Raw genomic sequence first — 20,061 nt, forward strand, 5'->3', positions numbered from 1 at the left:
ACCACATATACAGTAAGTTTAATATTTTAAGTACACTACAATTGCACATTTAATACAATTAAGTGAACTTCTTTTTGCACAACGGATGATTGGAGTCTTCATGATGTGAGTGTACATGTCTTTAAACTGATATAAAAAGTGTTATTTTTTTTTGTGTGTAAAACTTTTTAAAGAGGAAAAAGCTACCAAGTACACATTTAAATTCTAAATCAGTGACAAACACGTTGTCTTTTCATTTATGCAATGCATTTTCATCATAAATGTAGACCTATTTCTCACACTCATTCTGAGCCCACTTAACGTATATAATATCTTTAATAGACTTTTTTAATTTTATAATTGTGAGCATTTTTTTCAGCTCAAACATTCTTTTGCCCCACATACATACAATTACACACAATTTTATATACAGAGTTTGAAAGGTAGACTGATGTGCTGCCCTAAAATGTATTTAATATCAATAAGTATTCATCTGACATTTCAGTTTTGGTTTCCCTTTGTAATCTCACTTAAATAATGCATCTATCTCTACCCACTGTACCTGATCAAAAACCTGAACAAAAACATATGTACCTAAAATCCTGTTCTCATTATTTGTCCTGTCAACACATCAAAACTCCATCATTTGATATTATAGTGCTAAAGTTGCCACAACTGTCCAATACCTGCTAGAAAGGCTTTTTGAGGAAATCAGTGAAAGAGGAAGTTGTCTGTATCGACTTGGTATGAGATGGCATTGTGATCAGTGCAAACAGGAAAAATTCAAAAACAAGATTTTTGGCGAGTATCACATTAGAGCATAGAAAGTGATATTATACAACAAATAGGTGATTGTGTTCCCTCTTGGCACACTATGTCAAAAATACATTCTAGAATATGAGGTTCAGGTGCTTGCTTATGTTGTAGGCCTATAATTTAGAAAAAAGAAATAAAAAATATGTGCGTAGAGTCCAGGATATTGTGGTTGGAGGAGTATCCGCAATCCCCCCCCCCCCCCCCCTCTCTCTTTTTTCAGAATTTTCAAAATAAACTAAAAAAATTGTAGATTTTACCATAATCCAGCAAAACAGATAAATCTGATGAGGGCCTAAGTAAAAAAAAAGGGATGCATGGTATATTGATTATCGGATGATATTGGATGTATATATTTTTTAATTTATTGGTATCCCTCAATATTATAATTGTGTATACTTGATTACATTTGTCGTCATCTAACACTCACTTAAAGTTCATCTTTAAATACAGTAAGAATTTGTCAACACCGCAATTAAATCTTTAGAGAATCCCAAAATATGGATTTTTTCATATTGTATATTACAAATTCACAATTGATTTTAGTTTTTATTTATTTAGACTAAATAGTGTAGAATTGTAACATTGGCTATTTATCTGGTTTATCAGTATCAACCAGAATTTGAATATCAGTGAATCCCTAATTTGAGTAAGTGAAGAATTGGCCTTTCTCTCCTTTTTTTTTTTTACAACAGCAACCATATTTGAAAAATCCCATGCAAATTGGTGAGGCCGTTTACTCTGATCTCGGGAGAGTTCAGGTTTGCTTGCAACGTTAGAGAGGGAAATCTTGTGGCTTATATTGAGGTTGCTGGACTGGGAAAAATCAGTGGACTACTGAACCTGTACAACACAGAAATATTAACGTGGCAGGTATTTTACACATTCACAGCTAAAATGTGGGGGTTACAATAAATAATAATTTAGTATAGATATTGTACAAAATCTAAACTTTTTATATTTAAAAAAAAAAACACACTGTGCTTGGAAAGTCTATAACGTCTAGAGTTCTTGTGTCCCATGTATTTGAAGAAGTCCATACTCAGAACATAGCACTGAAAAACAGACATACAGGTCTGATTCATTTTTTTGCCAAACAAAATAGACCAAACCGAGCTGAAGTGGATTGCTCCAGTACTCGATAGAACGTTAGCGGTATTGGATCGCTCCATATTACACTCCTTCTTGAGCAGTACCAGTTCAGTCGTTCTCTCCATAGACTGGCTGTTTGTGAGAAAGTTCTCGTAGTGCTTGCCTCTCTATGGTTATATCTTTGTACTCTTCTGTCTTTCAGTTTTGGAGCAGGCTCCCCTGATGGCTTTCATGGATGTTTTTGCTGGGCCCTTGTGGTCTCTGCTGGGGAAGTCCCATCAACTGTGATGTGAGTCAGTCCTTTTCCCTGTTTCTTCTTCCTCAGCGTCCTTTCATTTCAGCCATGCTAGAGATTTTCAGCCATCCTGCTCCTCTAGGTTACAGCTGGAGGAAAGAAATAATAAGTGTTAAAGCTGAAGTACGTAATGTTTTTCAATATATTTAGTAACTTTTTAAATACTTTTCTTACTCCAACTGAATATGTAGAAACAAGTATAAGAACCATTTGTAGGTGCTATCATCAAACATTGGGCCCTATTTTAACGATCTAAGCACATGGTCTAAAGCGCACGGCGCAAGTGCACTTAGTCCGAATCCACTTTTGCTAGTTTAACGACAGGGAAAATGGTTGTCGTGCCCGGTGCATGGTCTAAAAAGGTTGTCCCTATTCTCTTAATGAGTAATGGGTGTGTTTTGGGCATAATGTGCAATAAACTAATCAGACTGTCCTTTCCCATTCCCTTTAAAAGCCAGTTTCGCTTAAGCCATGGCGGATTCGCTATTTACATGGCGGAATTTGCAAGCGGAAAAACTGAATGCGCTTCCAGAGAGAAAACGGATCTGCTCGTGCGCGAGGTTAAAGGCCGCAACATCTACGGGACAAGCCGTATTCCACCATGTCTTTATGTACACAATAATAATCTTTTACATTGTAATCCTTTTATTTACTATAGGCACCCTTTAAATAACAACAAAATAAATACTGTGTCATTGACTATAAACCAGGTTTGTGTTGGTCATTGGCGCAGTCTATTTCAGTTGCCTCAAAATATCAATCCTCCAACAATGCGACCGGAACACACCTCGTTTTCAGACCAGCACGGCCATGGGAGCACAAATGGGCGCAAATGCATTTGCTATTTAAACAACGTGGCGCAGGATGTGAAAAAGATATCTGCGTCGGGCTGAAACTAGCAAAACACACTTGTGCCTGGCGCCACATTGCACCTAGTGTATGATAGGGCCCATTGTCTGATACAGCAACATTAGATTAACCAAGATTGGGGCGTTAACGGTACTATTTTTTTCTGACCACAGACAGGGAAGTGTTCTGTTTGGGGGAAAAGTAATTTTTTGGTGATTCAGAAATGACACACGTCACCTCTAAGGGTTACAAAAACTGTACAAAACAACATGTTTCAATTCAAAAGAAGTAGTCTGATATTACATTGATTTAAGTGGTCAAAGCTGTCCACACTGTTAAAGTCAGTATGCACGGCAACATTGCCAAAGACACTGACTGCATGTCTAAATGCAAATCTTATTCTGACAGTCATTGGCTTGTAAAAGGCATTAACTTGTCAAATGCTATTTGGATGGACTAGTACCCCCTTCCCATGTTGCATGGCAGTTCCCAAATTCAGGGTTTCTTAGCTTTACAAATCTGTTGGATTTGGCAGAGTCCTTCAACTCAAACTAATGGGACACAGATATTTGCTTTTGATAATAAATCTAAACCGCGTTGGCACCCTAATGCATGCTGGTCAGTCACTGATAATTCAATTCAGTCCCAAAACAACCATTAAGATGTTTTGGGTTTGAAAGTTTTTATAATTTTTTGGAAAGAAAATACTTTTATGCAGCAAGAATGCTTTAAATTGCTCAAAAGTGAATATTCATAAAATAATCCTAATCAACTCATTGATGATCACACGTTGACGTGATTGGTTACAAGGTAGTTTGTGTTGCATAAGAGACTGGTTTCAAAAATATAAAAAAAATATCACCCAACCCAAACTTTTGAATGTTAGTGTCAGAAATTTTAACCCGTTTCACCTTTCAGTTTTTTTTTTTTTTTTTTTTTTTTTTGGGTCGTGTCTCATCTTGCCTTGGGCAGCAAATGAGCTAGGAGTGCAAACTGGTGCATCTTCATTAAAAAAAATGTGCATCACGCTTCGGTTTGGTGGTTAATCTGTAGTGGCTGGTAGACATTCTGTTAATTAGAATTGACTTGACGGTTGGATCTGTGGGCGCAGCAGTTATAGTGCACATATTCCAATCTACCAGTCTACGACATCTCAATTCCATTCCATAGTCAATCTCCTCTGCTTCCTCTAATGAGGACTGGCTGGTCGAGTGATACTTTTGCCAATGATATTCTCAGTTAAGCATCCCTCATCTCATAGCACCCTCTCGGTAACCTCGCCACACTGCTGTGAGCCCTAACTCTTCTTCTTCTCCACTATTTTCTTTCGGTTTAAATGCCTAAGATTCTGATCCTATCTCGGCTACTTTACAAGTCTCTACAGGAACGCATAAACAATACCAAGCGTTTATGTGCTATCTGAGGGAAGAGGAAAAAACAAAATGAGAAATTTTCTGAGAGTGCCCGGCCCACCGCTCGATCCTCAGGGGGGGGGGGGGGGCAGCGTGATGGAATATAAGATGACCAGATACATTTCCTAGGTAAAGGTTCTCTGTTTAATTGTCAAAATACAATGGAATAAGACATTTTGATCCCACTTTATATTACTATGTAATAACATTCAAATTAATCCATAGACACTTTAATAGCCTGCTATGAAGATTTGACAAAGCAGATGTCTTTTTACATCTTACAATTTTCTACATCTTAACGAATCCAAGACGGAAATCATTCTATTTGCGTTGCGTCTGCTACAGCAGAGAAAGAAAATTGAATCAAATATGAGGTTTTGTGTAAAAAAACTTGGGTATCCTAATGGAGAGCAACCTTGAAATGGATAACCTAATTAATGCTGTTGCCCGGTCTAACTTCTTTCATCTTTGTCAAAACAGTTTACGTTTTCCGAACTGAGTTTTCTTTCACATCTTCTTGTGCTTGAATGCTTTAAGGATGTAAGGGACATATAGTAGTTCTTATTTTTCCTCCAAGAGGTATGAAAAAATAGTAGTTACTGATAATAGTAGCTAATAGCGAACTACCACATTCAACTGAGCGCTGTTTCGTTAATCAGAGTTTCTTGTGAGTTAATAGTAGTAACTAGGGGTTGTGTTCACACTTGGCTCTTATAATGACAGTTGGCTCTAATAATCAAAAGGTGCAGTAGCTGCATTATAGTTTCTGTTCATTTTTCAGAGTATACAGTACAGTCATGAATACTGGTTTCCCATTGGTTTCCAGTCAGTTAAACCAGGTTTCATTGATTGGTTATTGTCTCGATTACTTTGTGAAGTTGAGTAAGTACGCTACTCTCTTTGCTGCTACTGTCACACAAACAGATGTATGCATGAGGTGTTATGTTTCCAGATATGATAGAGTGCAACAGCGACTGTCCACTTTTTCAGTGAGTTTTCCCCCCATTTATTTTCTCCATAGTGAACCACCCAGGGCAAACTTTCATTGAACTTCGGCCATCTGACTGTTGCACTATTGTTTTGTTACCTCGACATGCACCATCCGCTTTGATTGACATCATAACATGATCCATGATATTGGTGTTTGTGTTTGTGTTCATAACGCTTTTCACAGACACTCAACCAAAGCTAATGTTTCACTGTGAGCTCCAAAATGGAATCTCAATGGTGCATTGTCCATACATTTGAGAAAATCTATTAAACAATGCATAGCCTCGTCCTTTGCCACCGTTAGCCTCATCAGCCGGAAGCCCACTTCACCCAAGCAGCTGAGGTCAGTGGCAGTGCAGCCTCGCTTCTATTGCGAGTAACTTGGCCAGTGCTTTCAGGTTAGTCTACGAAAGTCTGTTAAGTGTGAAACACTGGGATATTTTTCCAACTTTTTGAAAACTGTGTATTTAGTTTAAAATATCTTTTTCTGAGTAAAGTTAGATGGTTATGTTGGCCATTTCTAGCTCTATATTGGACACTGCTTTATTTGGGAAAATGGTCCAGTGAAATGTCAGATGTAAAACATGGTGAACTTCAATGATTGATGACCTGAAAATATTTTAATCACGTCTCTCTTTGCTGCCATGCCCAGAAAGGCCACCTGGAACACGTTTTGAGTTTCTTCGCTTGTGATCTCGCTAACTCAGCTTGAGCCGTTCCCTCCTGTCATGCGTCCACTGCTGTTTTTTTTACGAAGCTATTCATTAAAACAGAGAGGTTTGGGAGTTACCTGACACTGTAGGGGTCAAAGGGGTCTGTTATGTTATAATTTCAAATTGGGGGTGTACTATTCCCTGTGTAATTATTCAAATTAATCATCGAATGCATGTCATGACATGAATGCGCATTTCAATATTCATATTATCCACACTATTATTATATCCCGTTGGCTTTGTCTGCTTATCGGAATAGTTTTATGGTGGCTCCCAAATCATTCATCTCAATAATCTCTCTCACTCTGTTATGGATTCATTTCTGATTACCTCATAAAGAATAAAAGGACCAAGGGGTATTTTTGATGCGCTGAGAGAATGTTCAGCATCTGTTTGTCTGCCGTCATCCATATCCATGTGGTGTGACAATGAAAAGCAGACCGCAGAGTCTTAGTGGGAGTTTCATACCCATTGTCGATTAGAAGGTAATGCTCTTCAGCCATCAACATTTCCACTTTTCAAACTGTCCTTTTAAACAGAAATGGTACCACTTTGCAATAAGGTTCCCTTTGTGAAGCAGATATGTGCTTAATCTTAATTAAAATAATAATATTAATTAAATAAAAGGCAACCTAAGTGTATTTAAAGACAGCAAACTTGTATGTTTCTTATAATCAAGTACACTTTAAAACAGTGCTCTTTTGTAATAAAATCAAATGAAAAGTTTAACAGTAAAGTTTTAAATTATTATGTTAATCTTTTGTCATGCTTTAAATAAGTACACTTATTTTGGTGTGCTGACTAGCATACTACAGCACATGTACTTAAAAACAGTTTGAGTGTAATTTAAAGGGATAGTTCATTTAAGAACAATTAATAAACTCATACAGGTTTGGAACAACATAAGGTTGAATAAATAATGACATAGTTTTAATTTTTGGGTGAACTAACCCTTTAATATTACTATTTAAAGTTCAAATATGTTAAGTGGGTAACACTTTATTACCTATACTGTCCCTGTAGCGGGACCTTACACTAAGGTCCCAATAGTTGTTGCATTGAGTTACACTAACAATGAGCTATGCATTTGTTACATTTATTTATTCATTTTTGTTAATGTTAGTTAATAAAAATACAGTTCATTGTTAGTTCTTGTTAGCTCCAGTCCATTATACAATATTAATAGATACAACTTTAGTATTTTGTTTTGTACTTATTGTAAAGTGTTATCAACTGTTTATTCATGCATTTTCAAAACCAAATGTCCTATGCAAGGTTGTGGTGTTGTTGTTGTTAGTTCATAGTACTCAATGCATAAACTAATGTCAATTAATTGAACCATACTGTCACTCATACAATTTTATGGCACAATTTGAAATTTAGAAAAAAATCATTTTTCCCTATCCAACTCAAAAGTCTTCTTGTCCTTCCACATATGCAGGCCCTGTTTGTATTTTTTATCCTTGAATATGACCTCCAGCATGGTAACATGAAAATCATAATGTTCTAGCTGTTATGTTCATTCTAAAAATGAAAACATACTAAAAATAGCCTCTCTGTCCACACCTATAAAAACAAATAGAGTTTATAAAGCATAACGCAGTCACATATGCGCACTCATATCTTACTCTCCATTGAGTTTCACCATGATTTACTGCACTCACTGGGCATAGTGTTTCCATTTCAGATGAATCAAAGTCATTTATTTAGCACAATGTCTGTCACACACAGTGCCTGAGGGAAAATGAGGTCGCCACTGTAATAAAATGAAGACCAGGAGTGGAAAGCTTGATATCAGGCTAAATAGAAAGGTTTAGCTTGTACTGAGGGTATCCTGTTTAGCTTTAGCCCATTTATCAAATCCGTCTTTGGATGTCCGGAAAGCCTTTCATGTACAGCACATGGAATTTTTCTCATAGATGCTACATAGAATTATAAGAAACAACAACCTCCATTTATATATATTTTTTCACCCTTCGGTTTCTCATAAGAAAAACGCTTATGTTTTGCTGACAAGCATTGATGAGTGACATTGTCCAGTACTGAGGGAAAAGGCTTTCTGCAAATATCAAGGACGTGAGTGCTACACTGGGAACTTAGTCATGACAGGACCGGTTGACACTTTTGTTGAGCATTCCATCCAGATACGGCCTTTATAAAAAAAACCTACTTGATCCAATCTCTGCTTGTTGGCCCTAGTTCAGCCCAATCATCTCCTCCATCAGCTCGCAATTTGAGGCAATCCAATTCTCGTTTGTTTGCTTTTTGTCACAGACACATCCATCTCCTTTGTCAATGAAATTTGGTGTCATTAAATGTATACATAAATGTTTGTGCAGTCATTTTGAGTAATACGACGTTGTATTCCGATTATGTGCTTCCATGGGATGCAGCTTTGTCTCATCATTCAGCAAAATGGAGCTCATCCAAGGCTGATTTCATGCTCCAATACCAGCTGTACCAAACAGTTAGATGACCAAAAAAGTCCTGTAGGTCCAACAGCTTCATAATATGCCTGTTGTCCATCTAGTTTACACAGTTTAATCGTAAATGAGCTGTTAAGCCTTGAGGTTAGAGTTCAGAACACTGATATAATTTCAGCCACTTAGTCAAACCGCAGTATTGGCATGGTTGAGGAGCTGATCTCACAATCGACAAATGTTCTCACAAGTTTTATTTGCTTTTACACTTAGGGCCAGATTTACTAACAGCTTGTTTCAGCACAAACCCTCTATTGGCATTAAAGACTACTGTCAGTATTTACTAAAGACGCGCAATGAACAAATTGCGCTGAAAAGGCATTAACAGGGTTATTTTTATGGCTGAATTTATTGCATATGCATTTGCATTGTTGGAGTTTATGGGGAGACGGGGAGAGTATTTAAATGAATCAAGGCCTTTTAATAAAGGCCTTCTGAAGTGAAACGATGCGTTCGTGTTAGAAAAATATCCATATTTAAAGGTAAGAATCTTGTAATAAAATATCCAAAAATCACTTGCACAGTGTGATATATTCCCTGCAGTTGTGTACTTACAATATCCCAAAAGTTCCCAAAGATTTTTAATTTCAGAGAAATTCCAATTTTAAATAATTGGCCGTCCCGGAAAACCTCTTCACTTTTCGAAAAAAAATTACAAATTGTATCTTTAAAACTTTATCGACTAAAATAACTAGCTTCCGGCAGATCGATTCCGGCAGATCGAAGTCTAAAAGTCTAAAACGAGAATTTTAAAAGATAGATGTCGGAGGAGCTTGAGTTTGTTGCTCAGCCCTGTTTGTTTGAACCGCGAGAGGTGTCAAAGCGTACGCTACTTCTACATCCTACGTCATACATCGCCAAGTGTTACTCTTGGCGTAAGTCGACTTGCATAGGCCGCCTGCCGGAAGCTAGTTATTTTAGTCTATAAAGTTTTTGACACGAACGCGTCGCTTCACTTTAGAAGGCCTTTATTAACATGCCAGAGCTGTGTTGAGCACTTTTATCATGGATGGATGCACTTTAATGGACTTCGAAAAATGTACATCCATTCACTGCCATTATAAAGCTTGGAAGAGCCAGGACATTTTTTAATATAACTCCAATTGTATTCGTCTGAAAGAAGAATATACACCTAGGATGTCATAAGCTAATTTTCAATTTTGGGTGAACTATCCCTTTAAACTAGACACTAAATTGCGTTGGTCATTATGGAAAACAGGCTGTGTCTGTAATTTTTTTAATTTGCATGTCAATAGATCACGCGCAGAATATTCCACCCCCATCAGCGCTTTTATGGAATTACGCTCTCATGCTTATTTGCTCTGTTTGAATATATCTGGCCCTTAATCTATTACAGGACCCTACAAGAATGGCTTGAACAAATGCTAGATAGTTTGTTCCTATGAGGCATATGATAACTGAAAGTCAGAAAATATTTTTAAGAATTATATTCGTACATATTCGATCATAAAGACTGTCAGAGTTCACCTACAAATCTCAGTTTTAATTTACTACCTTCTTGCTTATCCAAACCTGTATGAAATGCATTGTACAGTGGATTACAAAAGAAGATATTTTGGAAGAAGATTTTGAAAGATATGCTCCTATGATTAAAGTCAAAGGGGCTTAGTGTTGATTTGGACCCTTTGTATGAACTAAAACCACTGAAATATTCCCCAAAAGAAAGAAAGTCATAGAGGTTTGGAACAAGGGTAAGTAAATGATAACAGAATTTACATTTTAGGGTGAACTAGCCTATCCCTTTAATTTTGTTCTGAACAAATATTTCTAAAATAAGTTCTTGGTAATCCTAGTCCAAGCCCGTCAAATGTTATTTAATATTTTGGTAGAGCTGACACAAAGCTGTTTCAACATCGGTAGCTGAATGACAACAGTTTGAACAAATATTACCAGTCAGCCCATCTGTCAATCCAGTTTCTATGGTTATTACTCTATTTTTACTGCATCATAGCATAGCAGAACCACAGAGCTGCCCTTTGACTTCCAGCGCTTATCCTACAGAGGCATTCTGCATTTTCCCCCCAAGTTCCTTTTCTGATCCGAATGAGCCTTAACTGATTTGATATACTATATACCTCTGAGACTTTCATCACAGGCAAAACTTTAAAAAACAGACTGAAAGCCTCGCAGAGCAGAACATCGAGGTTCTCACCCGCTGACATTCAGCTTTGCAAAGTACAAACACAAAAACAACATTGCTGGTAAATGTTTCGATGAGTGTGCGATTGGCTTTGCATGGCAAATGACTGAGTCATCAATGTTCACCCTAAAATCATACCACAGGGCAGCGTTTACCAACTTTATTTGTCTTATGAACCCTCTGGCCACATCAATAAGGCTCAGCCCCACGATTTTTTACGATTTTAGAGTGAACATCGAGCACTCGGTCATTCGCCATGCAACGCCGATCGCACACTCATCAAAACATGTACCAACAAGGTTGTTTTGTGTACTTTGCAAGAACAACCTTTCTTGTACATGTTTTAATGAGTGTGCGATCAGTGTTGCATTGCGAATGACCAAATGCTCGATGTTCGCTCTAAAATCGTACAATGTGGCAGTGTTTACCAAATTTTATTTGTCTTATGAACCATCCTGCCACATCAATAAGGATCAAATATGATTTTTTAAGCAACTCACATGTAGTATTGTTCAATTTTCAAAAGCTATGCATAATATCAGCCATCCAACATATTAGCCACCAGTAATACAGACATTTGGCAACCTCCAGCAATAAAGTCCAGGTCAGTGTGAACGAGGCTTCGGTGTGAATGTCATCACCTCATAAACGGGCCATAATCCACACAGCTGCTGGCCACTGACTCAAAAATCACACTGTATCATAACCATAATAAAATGTGGCAAAGCGAGACGGGAGCAGCTGCTCCTCTCTACTTTTGATGTCAAAACTCTACTCTTGCCTTTAATGAAACATTTGGAAATGCAGAGATATTGACTTTATTACGCAGCTGTTTTGGCAGAATGCGAGAGAGGAGCAAAGCTGAGAAAGGAACAGAAAGATCACCCGCAACCGGGTATGCAAATCATGTCACCCAAAGATTGAATTAAGCTCTGAGCCAATGACAGCTTAAACTAATTTTGGTGAGTTTATTTGCAGTCCCAGAGGAGATTACGTTTCACTCTCATGCGCAGTATCTCTATGCTTTAGTAGACTATAGACAAGAATCACCACAAAATGTGACCGCTTCCTTTACATCTCATGAGAATTTTTTCCCCAAAGCTGTTGTTCAATGACCAACGATTAGTGAGGTGCCTGTAATAACACAAAGTGGCCTTGTCTACATCTGTGGACTGACATCTTGAGGACATATTGAAAAATTGGTGGAATTTCCTTTTAGCTGTCAAAAGTCTTTTTAAGGCTTGAAAAAAAACTCTATATGTTGCAACTGAACCATGGGAAATATTTACTGCACTGCCCCCACTCGCCTCGCATGCTGTGTACGTGACAGCTTTGCAAAGCATTTTAAGGTGTTGATATGGGTATGGGGCCATACCTAGATCTCTTCTTTGGGAAGAAAAACCTCTCCAGGTAGACTAACTACACTCTCAGACACTGATTTTACGCTCTTTTATGCCTGTATTCGAATCAGTAACAAAATGTGATGTTCACAGCTGCCTGAGTTATTATTCTCCTGCTGTTTTAAAGCCCTCTCCATCTTGCCTGCATGAGGAGAACTGTGATCTCAGCATGACTTCTAAAACAAGAGAAACCACATCTTTCTGACACTCAGCAAATCCTTTTATTATTATCCTTTTAACCCCGTGACATCTCTCTCTTTTAAATTCTCTAGCTGTTCGTTGAATATCACAATGTCCATCCTCCAATTTCCACAAATGATTGTTCACATAGGCGGCACGCAAAGTTTAAGGTGACTTTTCGGAAAACAAGCTACTGTGATGCTTTAATGGATATATAATCTTTATGTGATCTCTAATTCAGTCGTCTGCTAATGGTAGAGTTCATCGGGTTCATTGTTGAATCAAAAGTGCATGTTTGCTTTCCAAAATAATGACATCTATATTATGGACTAGGCAGTGCATTATTAAACACATACTACATTTATTTTAGCAGAGGGATGTTTTGACTTAATTATTATATGTATCAGTATTGTAATGGGTGCATTCATGTAAAAAGACACATACCACTGATAAGACGTGAAGATGATATCCTGATGATCTCATAATCAGTACAGTCACATTGCTAAATTTATTGATATATATTATATTTTATACTCATAGTTTATTTTTTTATTTCTCGTCTTCACTGTACAGCATAGGGCATGGTTACGGAGATTTCTCCCAATTTGAGTGGTAGCATCCAGAAAAGTGGTATGCAAATATGTAATTATTATTATTATTATTCAGTCTTTTGTCAGCATAGTGCTCCCATGATTTATTGGGGAGAGGCACCAAGGCCATTTTAACAGTTTAATAACTATACTGATAAACTGTAATATAAAATGAACCTCTCTTACACCGAGAGACTCCTAATATTGCTTTAGATTGATTTGTTTTATTATATGTTTCTACAAATGTGTTTTTGCAGGAGCCAACGTGACCCCGCACTCTTAAAAAATAACGGTCAAAAAAGAGGAGTTTCTTAGCGATGCCATAGAACCGCCATCTTGGGTTCCCTAATAAACCTTTCAGTAATAAGTTCTTAAAAGAGGACTTTTTAGGACTTTTTGCAAGAACATTTGAATAATCTTTAAAGCTACACTGTGTAGGAATTACTCCCATCTAGCGGTGACATTGTATATAACTACCAACTGAATATTACTTTCTGGCCCCTCCCATTCCGAGGGCGTTTTAACTGCTACGGTGGCCGTATTATTACAAATCTGCCGGCAGTCGCGAGTAATCTCCCCCTCGCATTCGTCACGGTGCGAGAGTAAAAACGCGAAAAAACTCTTTGGCTAATTTATTTTCAAGGTGGAGGCACAACATGGCTTCTGCCTTTCGAGCAGCTCACCCGTATGTATTATAAATGGCAGATTCTACGCTTATATATACTTGATATACTCGATAGTTGGTAGAAGAAATTACACATTAATGAGCATATATAATTTTGAAAGAACAAAGTGGTTTTTGCTAAGAATCAACTTAAAAAATTACACAGTGTTGCTTTAATAAGAAACTTTTTCCACTATAAAAAAAGATGGATCCATCGATGCTAATAAAGAGTGCAAGCAGAAGTAATCTTACTACAAAGATACCAGTCACATTTCTAAAAGTCTATATTGTAATTATATTATATTATATGATATTATATTATATTATATTATGATACACTGTCCTTTCGAAGAAAAAAAAAGCTTTGCTGTTTGGATTTAAAAAAAAGGCAAATGCTTAAGTCAGTGATTTGATTAATATTACAGTGGTAATTATGTTTATTGTGTTACATGTTTGGCAACAGTTCTTCTAACCCTCTTGATAGAAATAATCAATTATAAATTGTTGGGCAAGATCTTGTATTGACCATGCAAGAGTCCAGCACTCTGTAAAGTCTCCTTCAATGAATTTAAGGTCTGGGGAAAAAAACTGGAAAAACTCAAAGGTGAAAATTATTTTTCTTGCTCCATCCCAACAATTATTTCACAGTTTGAGCCTGATGAATCTTGACATTGTCAACATGGAATATGGCCATGATGTGTCTTCATACATGTCTTCATACAGTACATGGTTGTTTAAGAAATGAAAAGCTACACACTACATCAATTAGAGAATAACTGTTGCCAGATATATAACATGCTAGAAACATTATAATAACCGCAATAGTGATCCAATCATGGACTCAATCCAATTATATTATATTATATTATATTATATTATATTATATTATATTATATTATATTATATTATATTATAACTAAAATAATCTCAAGGGAACAATACAAAGTTTAAACTCAAATGTACTATTATTATTTTCACATATACATCCATGGAGTAAGCAATCAATATGCACTGTGAATAGTGACACTATGTATTGTGTATATATTTGTGTGAGAAAAAAATTCAAGTTTTACAGAGTTTTAGTGTCAGTACTATACATATTGTTGAATATGGTGTATAAATATTTGTGGGTCCTGACAATGCCTAATGCAATTGACATTAGTTTAAATAGATCTAGCCAGTGAAAGAGTGCAAGCATGTTCGTCTAAAATAATTCTGTATTTTCAGAATCATGAATATTTTTATTCTGGTGTCACCATTGTCATTTACATTTATTCATTTATCGGACGCTTTTATCCAAAGCGACTTACAAATGAGAACAATAGAACCAGTTAAACTAACACAACAATATGCAAGTGCCATGACCCTTCCCAGTTTAATCTAACCTTTGTCCTGTGCATTGAGTTACCTGCACTCAGTCAATATGAATTATATTCATGTATTCAATGTAAAACCAAATGTATTATTTTAATCAACTTAAAAAAAAAATGGGTTAACCTTTTTCCATAATGTCTTGGAGTATCGTAATAATATTGTATCGTGAGTTCAATATCGTGACATGAGGGTATCGTTACACCCCTAATATAAAGTGAACGGATGGCACAGCCTCCATTGATAAAGAGTTATGATCTTAGATGCAGGTGTCCTCAGAAAGGGATCCTCTCCTGAAATCTCATAGCAGGCAGATATAGGGATTGCTAGATCTCGCTGATTTGCTCTATATTGGGGCTAAAAGAGCTCTTTTCCATATTGAGTTCATATCCTGTTGCAGGGAATTACCTCATTGCTTATTCTGTCTGCACTTTTTTCTGCCATTCTTTCCTTTGCTCCAGCTTTTTTTTTTTTTTTCACAGAGAATGAGAGAGGCATCATTTGAAGGCATGCTTGTGCTGATGTACAACATATGGCTCAATGCACATGTACAGAGGGTGTTATTCGGAAACTAAAGGCCATCTGGGCATATTCAATTGTTCAAATATTAATGATCATTTCACTTTTGATATATGTGATTGCATACACTTCAAAGGAATAGTTAAATCCCAAAAAATACAATTCATATAATTATAATTCAATATAATTATTTATTACTCACCCTCATATATGTTGTCATAAAAGCAGCATAAAGTTATAGTATATCAAATGTTCCGCCACAATGAGCTGAACCTGAGAATCAAATCAGTCTTATTTGTGTTCACAAATTATTCATCGCTTCAGAAATCTTTGAATATAGTTGTATGAACTACTTTTATGGTGCATTTAAGGTATTTTTTTGGCCATGTTTCATTGGCCATGTTTACCAATAATGTAATTATTTCCAATAATCAGAGTAAGGATTTAATCGCAGTAAGATGTTTTCATGACAAGGGCAAACCTCTTCACTCCAGTATAAAGGCAGTTTTCATTGTTATGGTTATTCATAAAGAATGGTGGTTATTTTTGCAGCAATTATTCACATACCCCAAAACACAGCACAAATGAAGAACTCATTAGGTAGATGTGTTACTGGCCACTGTTTTAATCTACTTATGTTTTTATTTAAAAAAAAATATATATATTTCCATGTTTTCGATCAATAGCTATACTGCAATATATTCATGTTGCACAGAGTTGTAAACATAATAAAATTAGAGCTGGGCAACGATTAATCACAACCAAAATAAAAGTTTGTGTTTACATAATATATGTGTGTTTACTGTTTATAATTATTTGTATATATAAATACACACACATATGCATATATATAAGAAAGATTTGCATGTATATATATATATATATATATATATATATATATATATATATATATATATATATATATATAAATTTTTGATATATATATATATATAATTTATATATATATATATATATATATATATATATATATATATATAAATTTTTGATATATATATATATATATATATATAAATAAAAACAGTACACACACATATATTAAGTAAACACAAACTTTTATTTTGGATGCGATTAATTGTTGCCCAGCACTAATTTAAATATACATACATATTTTATTATGAATTTACATGAATCTATATTGCATTTACATAAGGTAAAGTTTAATTCTAATAGCATTGAGGGTGCTTGTAAATGTAGTCATTTTAATTGCATGCAAAAGTTTAACCAATAGCTTCTTCAAAATTTCTCTTTTTTTACATTCACCGGAAGGAAAAAGTCATGTGAATTTGGAACGCCATGAGGGTGAGTAAATGATGACCAGTTTTTAAACAAGAACAGAATGGAACAGAGAAACAAGAAAAGTGTTGAACTCCCTCTATTCTGCCGCTCCTTGATTTAAGATCTCAAACCGAAACCTGTTGTGCCACTCAGTTATTTATCAATCAAGAGCCAATCTTAGCTCCCCTTTCTTAAAGATCAACAGTAGCCACAGAGCGATACCAGTAGCTGATGGTGGCGATAAACCTCTGAACTGTGGAAACATGGTGTCCCACTGTTACAGCAATGAAGGCGATGAGAGCAGATAAGCCATTATACCAGCCTCGGCTTGTCAGCTGTATTGTGCTCTTCCTTATAAACCTATTCAGTGATTAAGCACCTGTTTGTAAAGTCAGGCTCCAGGAAAATACACACACAGGTGTCAGACAGCCGTACAGCAACACCCCGATTCGCAAATGGTTTTTCAATCAGTGGAGTCATGATCAGATGGAACCGACATCCTAATTTGTAGAATGTCATACGCCATGATGAAAATGTTTTAATTCAGCGAATGGAAATTTCCAGGCTTGCTCATAATGAAAGAATATCCTGATTTAAAGCTGTTCCATTTTTAAAAAACAACAACTGGTCATTTTTAAAGTAGAACATTGTAATCCTATGGAGTAATGCAGAGAGAATGCTCTCCAGTGTAAATCATTTTTGCCCTGTCTAGTCTTCTAACTCGTTTGATTAATTTTTCAACAAAACTTTACTTTTGATGTGTCCATCTAACTTGCACTTTGCATGGATAGGTGAATGCAACTTGTTTCTTTTGGCCAAACATCAGCAGAGAAACAACTGGACATGCTCCACTCAAAACAGTCTTTGACTTTAGTATGCAAATGTGTGGAGGAGTAAGGTCTGCCTTCACAACTATGTTTACTGACCTTTGATACTTGCTGATAATGTGCCAAAATAGAGCACAGACCAGCACTATGATGCAAAAACAGTGAACACTATCCCAATCAAACAGACGCTCCAGATATCAACTAAATAATTTGCAAATGCGACAAAAATAAAAATTTGCAATACTATTTGAATACGTAGTCACCACTAGTGATAGTCGGGAAAACTTTGCACATTTATATTAGGTTTCCTTAAAGATCATCCCGATAGCATGCATGACTATGTTTTCTGCACGCAATGACAAATATAGTGCAACAATATGAACTTTTTAAGATTTATGAAGCAGCCTTCAATGAGTAATCAGTTAATCGTTCACAGAGGACTGTAACACTGAAACGCGAGTCTGATACTTTATAGTTATACGATTTTCACTGAATCTTTTTTTTTTCCAGAAATCAAAATACATATTCACAATTGATCATTTTTGATAAATGAACAATGGTATTTTAAAAGCATACATATATTATTATTGTAAATGTTACATTATTATGTAATTTTTATTATTATTTAAATTATTTTATTATATAATAACAACCATCTTAATCCAGTAATCATGTAATGTGTTAGCTAAAAAGCCATTTGGCCATTTTTTTTTTCTACTTGTATTTTTTTTCATAAAGTTTGTGAAATCCTGACAAAGAACAAAAACATGTATCTCTCATGTTCATGAAGAAATTGAGGTTTTCTCTTAAGTGTTTGCTTACTATCTTGCCTTCTCTTCGAGTAGGCTGCGCTCACTCTGTTTAGGTCGTAAACAGCTTCTCCTCAAAGGCGGAAGTGTTGCGTTTCAGTGATAAAGTTTATCAGCTCCTGGGGGTGTTAGAGAAGCAACAGAGGGGCCCTAAAACTTGCCAAAAAAACACTACAGAAACCACCTCATTCTCACCCATACAAGTTAATTTGGATAACAATAAATCCATATTTAGCTTGTACAGCAGTAATATACAATTGACGCACGTTTGCTTGCAAAAAAAAAGGTGTCCTTATAAAGTTCTTTCTCACGGAGGGTTAATCAATTTACATACCCTTTTCTCAATGCGCTCACTGAAACACAAAGCAATCATTGTGGGTTAATTTGTGTGTTTCTGCCGGCAACACAAAATGTACCCATCAGCAGCAAAGAGCAGCAAAATATTGACTTCCCGTTAAACAAAACACATTATCTTCCATCTGTCATTATTTGAATTACTGTATGTCCACAAGGGCAACTTTCATAATACACTGCTCTAAAAATACTCAAAATGCTCATTTTGTCTTATTACATTTTGCTTTCCTAGCTGCACCCGTATTAAATAAAACTCACTGGAGACCTGGTCACGGTATATGGAAAATGAAGTACACAGTTTACGTGAAAGGGCTTCAGACATCACAGGGCTGATCAAATTTTACTCAATGTACTCGTAAGTTGGTGAGCTATACCCTGAATAATGTGATTTGTTTGTTGAAATGGGCTACCTGACACCAGTGAACTCACAGCTTCAAGCATCCGGAGATTGAAATTACTTTAAGTTGTTCCTTTCTCTCCGCCTGTGCCGTTTGGTCTCCACCACAACCTTTTTACTCACATCAAGTCTGTCAGGGTTTTAGCTCCTTGTCCTCAAGAGAAAAAGTATCTGTACATTTGTGATATAAAATGATGCATGTGCGTATATAGATACAGTTTCATCAGTTAAGACGCTCACGCTATAATTTGAAACTATATGAAGAGTTAGCAGTAATGCTTAATACTATATTGAAAAAATGTAATGCACAACAAAAGTGCCTTTTATTCAGTGGGACTGTATTGAACCAACCAACAATTTATTGGTCAATTATTTTGTTTTCGGATTACAGAAAGGTGACGTTATGCTCTTTTGATCTTCTCAACTCAAAATGCAAAACAACTCAGATTTCTCTGTCCTGTGGTGTCTGGTGTTCATGGCTGTGTTTGAATGTGAGATACGTGTGTGTGTGTGTGTGTGCATTGTTTCCACTTCATTGTGGCTAGGAAATGTCTCCAGGGCTTGCCCACCCAGCCCCCTGTAACAGCTGCTGTAAACCCTGTACGGTGATAGTCAAGTGTGTCTCCCCCATTCTAGGAAAAGTATTTCCTGAAAAGTCTCTATATACAAAACCAATTCTGATATCCAATTCCTATTTTAGTGAATCAAAAGTCCTATAGAATTGTTTTATTATCTGTGACATCAGAGCACTGACACTGTTTTATTTGAAATAAAACGTTTTTAAAATGTTTTGTTTTTGTTGTTAGGAAATATTTAATGTAGTATAAGTATTTATTTCCTGTGTTGCAGAAGCTCTGTGTTTGTACAAGT

The 20,061-nt window shown here is 36.0% G+C and overlaps 1 protein-coding gene across 1 annotated transcript in view; it reads right to left on the reverse strand.

The window, feature by feature from the left end:
* adrb3a (adrenoceptor beta 3a) overlaps positions 1 to 20,061 on the reverse strand; it is a 23,322-nt gene continuing 3,261 nt past the window's right edge. Inside the window, exon 2 of the mRNA XM_079637438.1 lies at positions 1 to 2,268. Coding sequence (XP_079493564.1) covers positions 2,241 to 2,268 — 28 coding nt within the window. The 3' untranslated portion in view covers positions 1 to 2,240. The remainder of the gene's footprint in view (positions 2,269 to 20,061) is intronic.

This window comes from Phoxinus phoxinus (genome assembly GCF_949152265.1).
Source record: "Phoxinus phoxinus genome assembly, chromosome: 15".
Lineage (NCBI taxonomy): Eukaryota > Metazoa > Chordata > Actinopteri > Cypriniformes > Leuciscidae > Phoxinus > Phoxinus phoxinus.